The 7,125-nt window shown below is 41.9% G+C and overlaps 1 protein-coding gene across 1 annotated transcript; it reads right to left on the bottom strand.

The window, feature by feature from the left end:
- Positions 1-5,026: 5,026 nt before the first annotated feature.
- LOC142613538 (uncharacterized) lies at positions 5,027-5,647 on the bottom strand. The gene has a single exon (XM_075785922.1). It carries the CDS (start codon positions 5,645-5,647, stop codon positions 5,027-5,029), a length of 621 nt encoding a protein of 206 aa, XP_075642037.1.
- Positions 5,648-7,125: the final 1,478 nt, after the last annotated feature.

Raw genomic sequence — 7,125 nt, forward strand, 5'->3', positions numbered from 1 at the left:
TCCTTTTTGTTTGTTTGTTAAACTGATTTCAAGGAATTAATAATAGTACAAATGGTGCATATTGTTTATTGTCAACATATAGCGAGATTCAAATGTTGTTTTTGCTCATTGTCGATTACAATTCTTTGCTGCTAAAATAATAACTTTCATATACACATAAAACACAACACGATCATCAACTTTGCAATGTAAGCCAGAATTATACCCATGGTACACATTTTTGTTACCTTGACACTTGGAATGCCTTATGTATGGTGTTAATTTTTCTTAAACTTGTGTCCCGAGGTGCCGAACAAGAACTAAGGTCAGTCTAACACTTGACTTTTCCTTAAGGTGTTAATTTTTCTTAGACTTGTGGCCCGAGGAGCCGAACAAGAACTAAGATCAGCTTAACACTTGGATTTTCCTTAGGGTGTTAATTTTTCTTAGACTTGTGGCCCGAGGAGTCGAACAAGAACTAAGATCAGTTTAACACTTGGATTTTCCTTAGGGTGTTAATTTTTCTTAGACTTGTGGCCCGAGGAGCCGGACAAGAACTAAGGTCAGTTTAACACTTGGAAATAAGTTATTCCAAAAAAGAAGCACAGACTAATAAAACAAAACAGGCCTACATCTTATACAAAAGAAGGCTCTTTCTTTAATAGTAATAACGTTGTAAGTTGCTTACATTCCAGGGGCGATGGACTACTTTTCCATCTAAATCTTCTAAACGATAGGCCCCTACACCTGCTACAGACATAATTCTATATGGTCCTTCCCAATTGGGCCCTAACTTACCCCAGACAGGATTTTTTGTTGTCCCTACCACTTTTCTCAAAACCAAATCTCCTGGCACCAAAGGTCTCGGCTTCACTCCTTTATCGTATGTTTGCTTGAGTTTCTGTTGGTAGCTGCCCATCTTCACACCGGCTACTTCTCTTCTTTCTTCGATAGTATCTAAACTATCGCATAGCATGTCATGATTGCTCTCAACATTATACTGATCAGATCTTAAGGTGGGGAAGCCTGACTCCAACGGGATTACCGCCTTCATTCCATATGTCATTGAAAAGGGTGTCTCGCCTGTTGATCTTCGGGGGGTAGTGCGATAAGTCCACAACACATGAGGCAACTCCTCTACCCATCTTCCTTTAGCATCGTCTAATCGCTTCTTTAACCCCGCCAAAATGACCTTGTTTGTAGCCTCAGCTTGACTATTTCCTTGAGGGTAGGCTGGTGTTGAGTATCCATTCCTTATTCCCAGATCCCCACAATACCTACGAAAATCCTTGCTGTCAAACTGAAGTCCATTGTCAGAAATCAGAGTATGCGGGACTCCAAAGCGAGTTACAATATTCTTCCAAAGAAACTTCTTAGCATCTGCGTCTCTGATGTTAGCTAGTGGTTCGGCTTCTACCCACTTAGTAAAATAATCCGTGCCGACGAGGAGCCATTTTCTATTACCAGTTGCTCGAGAAAAAGGTCTGACGATATCCAAGCCCCATTTAGCAAAAGGCCATGGACTAGATAATGGATTTAAGACTCCCCCTGGTTGATGAATGTTTGGTGCAAACCTTTAACATTGATCACACTTCCTTGCATACTCTTGGGAGGCCTTCTGCATATTTGGCCACCAATACCCTTGAGTCATGGTCCTGTGGGCTAACGATCTTCCCCCAGTATGACTTCCACATATTCCCTCATGTAACTCTTCCAATAAAGGCTCAACAACTTCAGGATGCACGCAGAGAAGATATGGCCCCGAGTAAGAACGTTTGTACAACTTATGCTCCTCAGAAAGCCAGTAACAGGGGGCACTTCTCCGTACCTTCTCTGCTTCCACTTTATCCTTGGGTAACATACCATGTTTTAAGAAGGTTACATTCGGATCCATCCAACTCGGGCCAACGTGAATGCTGTGAACCCTAACTGCTGGGATGCCAATAAGACTAGAATTCATCAAATCCTTCACCATCATCGTCCGCGGTAACTTCGAGCCCAAGGATGTGGCTAACATGGCCAAAGAATCGGCATGAGCATTCTGCCCTCTTGGAATTTGTCTTACTTTGAAGCTTTTAAACATGCCTAATACCCCTTTGACTTTGCTGAGATATTTTTTCATCCTTTCATCCCTAGCCTCAAATTCTCCGTTAACTTGTCCAACAATTAATCTGGAATCACAATAGAGTTCGATTATTTCTCCTCCCAAATGCCTAACCATTTGAGCACATGCTAGGAGAGCTTCATACTCGGCCTCATTATTAGTGGCTGCGAACCCTAGTCGTAATGACTTTTCCATGACTAACTTCTCAGGGGTGATTAACACAATTCCAATCCCTGCTCCCTTTCGATTAGATGCCCCATCCGTATAAACTTCCCAAAGGAGAACACTCCCGGGCCCAATAGACATCACGGTTAGCATGACATCTTCCTGCCTAACGCCACCCTCCGTAAATTCGGCCACGAAATCGGCAAGAACCTATCCTTTGATAGCTGTCCGGGGCATATACTTAACGTCATAAGCTCCAAGCCTCATTCCCCACTTAGCCACGCGACCAGTATAATCGGACTTCCTCATGAGAGCTTGCAAAGGCAATAGGGTAAGTACCACTACCGTATGAGTTTGAAAATAATAGGGAAGCTTCCTTGTTGCATGTACGATGGCTAGCATAGCCTTTTCCAAAGGTAAATACCACTTCTCGGCCTCTTGCAAAGTTTTACTAATGTAATACACCGGTTTCTGAATTCCACCATCATTCTATACTAGGACAAGACTTACAGCATAATCTGTAATTGCCAAATAGGCATACAACACCTCTTCCTTCTCCGGCCGTGATAATATTGGCGGAGTCGCCAAATATCGCTTCAAATTCTCAAAAGCCAAATTACACTCATCCGTCCATTAAAAATCTCTCCATTTATGCAAAAGGTGATAGAAAGGTCGACACCTGTCTGCAGAGCGCGGAATAAATCAATTCAATGCCGCAGACATACCAGTCAGCTTCTGTACCTCCTTAGGATTCCGAGGAGGATGCAACCCCAAGATAGCCTTAATCTGGTCAGGATTAACTTCAATTCCCCAATGCATTATCATATACCCAAGAAACTTTCCCGAACTTACTCCGAAAGAACACTTGGAAGCATTCAAACGCGATTTATACCTCCTAAGGACTGAGAAGGTTTCTTCCAAGTCCCTCAAATGGTCCCCTATTCTCTTACTTTTAATTACCATGTCATCAATATACGCTTCCATATTACACCCCAATTGCAATTCAAACATTCTAGTCACCATTCTTTGATAAGTGGAGCCTGCATTCTTAAGACCAAAAGGCATTACTCGATAATGGTAATTGCCATTAGGAGCACGAAAAGCTCTCTTCTCCTGATCACTCAATGACAGAGGTATCTGATGATAACCCTAAAAAGCATCTAGGAAACTTATCCGAGGATGCTCAACAGTTGCATCCACCAATTGATCAATTCTCGGAATAGGAAAGGGGTCATTTGGACATACCTTATTCAGATAAGTGAAATCGGCACAAACTCTCCACTTTCCGTTCTTCTTTTCAACCACAACAGTGTTAGCAAGCCATTTAGGATAAAAGATTTCCTTGATTGCCCCAACTTGCTTTAACTTATTAACCTCCTCTTTTATTGCCTCGGCATGCTCTTGGGATGCACGCCGAGGAGGCTGCTTGCGGGGCACTGCGTCGGGACTAACATTCAGATGGTGACAAATGAACTTTGGATTAATCCTCGGGACATCATAGGTTGTCCATGCAAAAACATCAATGTTACCCTTTAAGAACTTAACTAATTCCTCCTTTTTCGATACTGGAAATTGGGATCCCACCTAAAAATATCTCTCCTTATCCTCCCCTATAAATACCTTGTCCAGTTCTTCAACGGAACCTCCATCCACATCGATACCCATCCCTCGAGCAGATTTCCTTAATTGCTATAAAGTTTTTAGAGTTGCCCCCGTTGCTGAACCTTCCCCTGTTCTAACACTTGCAGACATCAGACACTGCTTGGCTACCGACTGACTGCCGTGTAGTACTCCCATCCTTCCTTGGATAGGATACTTCACCATTACGTGCAAAGTTGAAGAAACTGCCCTCATTGCATAGAGCCAAAGCCTAGCCAAAATGGCTATGTAAGGTGAATACGCCCTGACTACTATGAAGTTAACCTGGACTTCTGCATCCTCAACCTGTACAGGCAGCCTAATCATCCCCTGTGGAATCATCGATTTCCCATCAAAGCTTACTAACGGAGAATCATGCTCCTCCAAATCATCATCTTTCAACTTTAAACCATTAAACAAGTCGGGATACATAATTTCCGCTCCACTTCCATCATCCACCAAGACTCGTTTCACGTCATATTCCCTGATACGAATAGTTACTACTAATGCATCATCATGGGGTTGGCATGTTCCTTCCTTATCTTCCTCAGAAAAACCCAACATTGGCGTTGCCGAGAACCTCATCCTTTTAGCCAATTGATTGCTTCCCTCTATGACTTCATTCCCACAACTACTATGCACGGACATGATTCGAGAAGGATCCTCGGCTCTTCTTCTCGGTTGCACCAAAATGACGTTAATGGTGCCTAATGCTGGCCGAGGAATGTTTCCACGATACATTCTCGTACCTTGATGTCCAACTTGCCCGTCCGGCCTAGACAAGAAATGATTGAGCTTTCCCACCTTGGCCAATTGGTTCAAATGGTCACACAACGTCCGACACTCTTCTGTGGTATGTCCCTTGTCTTGATGATAATGACAATAAAGACTTTGATTCCTCAAGGATGCATCTCCACTCATCTTGTTAGGTTGTCTAAAGTATGGTTCGTCTCTTATTTTCTCCAATATTTGATGTATAGGTTCCTTGAACAATGAATTAACCAAAGGAGTTCCAGCTGGCAATGGACGATTGGAAAATCTCGCCTAGGACGACTGCCTTGATACCCCATTCCCCGAAGATCTTTCTTCTCCGGAAATAGCTTTGCTTTTGCTTTGCTTTTGCTTTGCTTTGCTTTGAATCTAGTCTTCCTCAACCCGCTTATACTTGTCTATACGATCCATACGCTGACGCATGTCTACAACTGCTTTCATTATCAAGGACTTCCTTAATCCATGCTCCGTAGGGAGCCCCACCTTAAAAGTTCTTACAGCCACATTTTCAACATCTCCATCAATTTCATTATACATTTCCCAATACCGATCGGAATAAGTTTTGAGCGTTTCTTCTTCCCTCATTGCCATAGATAGTGATGCATCCAAGGGTTTTGGGACCATACTACATGTTATGAACCAAGCCCCGAATGCCCTCGTCAACTCTTCAAAGGACTTTAGGGAACCTTCCTCCAAAGCATCAAACCATCGCATGGCCACTGGCCCCAAACTGGAAGGAAAAACTTTACACATCAACACTTCATTATTCGAATAAATTGTCATCTTTTGATTAAAATGACTGAGGTGTTCTACAGGATCAGTCCTGCCATTATAAATGGTAAATATAGGTTGAGAAAATCTATGGGGGAGCTTTGCCTTGTTTATCCGGGCCACGAAAGGGGATTTAGAGATTTGCCTCAAGGCTTTACCCATTGCATCATTCCCCTCACCTTGATATGACCCATCCCCACCTCTTGTCTCCTCCCCCATCTTTGCCCTGCCACCATAAGAAGTAACCAAACGAGACTCATTAGGAAGAGACTTGGATGCTTGATGATCTCCTCCTCATTTTTCCTCGGAGCTATCACTGGACGAATAAGATGGGCTCCTCCTACCACGCTTCCTACAATCTAAGCGTTTGCGCAGATAATCTATCTCTGATTGCATTTGCTGCAACACATCATCACGGGACATTTGTCTCTCAGTCTGTGATCGTCGTCCAACCACTTGATCACTATGATATGATTCTACCACCACACTTGGGGTGTAGTGCTTTCCATCTCTGCGTTGCATATTTATAGCTTGGTTCACCCTTTGTGAACCTACTGATTCTTCCCTTTCTTAATTTGCTTCCGCCATTTACCTTCAAACTAGAACGTCACACTTTATTGTTCCCACAGACGGCGTCAATTTTAAGGACCAAAAATCATGCACAAGCCCAACAATAATAGCGTTTAATAATTCAAGGCCCAAAACAATGAATTTGTAGAGAGAGTATCAACAACAAAGTTCATGGCGTTCTAATTATCTTTTTTTTTTTCTCCCCCCTCCCTTTTTCCCTCCTCTCTTATTTATACTCCTTGCCTTTACTATCTCAGCCCTACACCTCTCATCTAATCAACCCCATTTACTGACACTTGTCCGTTCTCTTGTAGTCGGTAATGGAGAAAAGTTCTTGCTCTGTGCCTTACACTGTTCAGGTCATTTTCACATTAATGCAATGGATAAAGCTGATACTCTCTATTCAATGCGGCCAGAAAGTTTGGTGCAGAACATTCAATGCAACGTTCATAGTTATCTATCTCATACATCACCAATCTACCTTTCGTACTTTTCCGGACCATCTCACTTCATCCTCGGGCCTTTGACTTTTATTCTCCTCTATTCCTTATACTTCCCAGTATGTCTTCGGGTCTTTAAGTCTTCGGGTCCTCGGGTCCTCACACCTTTGATAACCAAGGGATTCCATTTTAAAAGGTTGGTGTTAGCGCAATTGTTGATAAATATATATAGTTAGATTAAAAGTTTTAAGGTAGGCACAGTAGGCACACATCTAACCTTAAAATAAACTAAAAGAAAAAAGTATAGATTCAAAAAGAATCTAAAACACGTCATATGTGTCCTTGGTTCGAAGTTCAAACATTTAATAAGATGAATAAGCCGTATATTGCAACTCGATGAACATATAGGATGAAGTCACTCTATTACATTTACACAATTATGTTGTCTAATGTTTTCAGAAGAAAATAATTTTAAACATGATACAATATGGACAAAATTATTATACCAATTGATAGAAGGATGAATATCGATGCATGAATTATACATCTATGGTAACTAGTCTCATCCCACGCATAGGCAGTTTTTTTTTTTTTTGGGGGGGGGGGTAAAAATTTGAAATTATCCACATATAAGATTTATTTATTTTTCCAAGTATGTATGCTTTTGTTGGGCTAATGCATTTGTCC

This window comes from Castanea sativa, chromosome 10 (assembly GCF_040712315.1).
Source record: "Castanea sativa cultivar Marrone di Chiusa Pesio chromosome 10, ASM4071231v1".
Classification (NCBI taxonomy): Eukaryota; Viridiplantae; Streptophyta; class Magnoliopsida; order Fagales; family Fagaceae; genus Castanea; species Castanea sativa.

Excerpts from the sequence above, each read along its gene's own strand:
- LOC142613538 (XM_075785922.1), bottom strand. The coding sequence starts at position 5,647 with ATGGGGGAGGAGACAAGAGGTGGGGATGGGTCATATCAAGGTGAGGGG.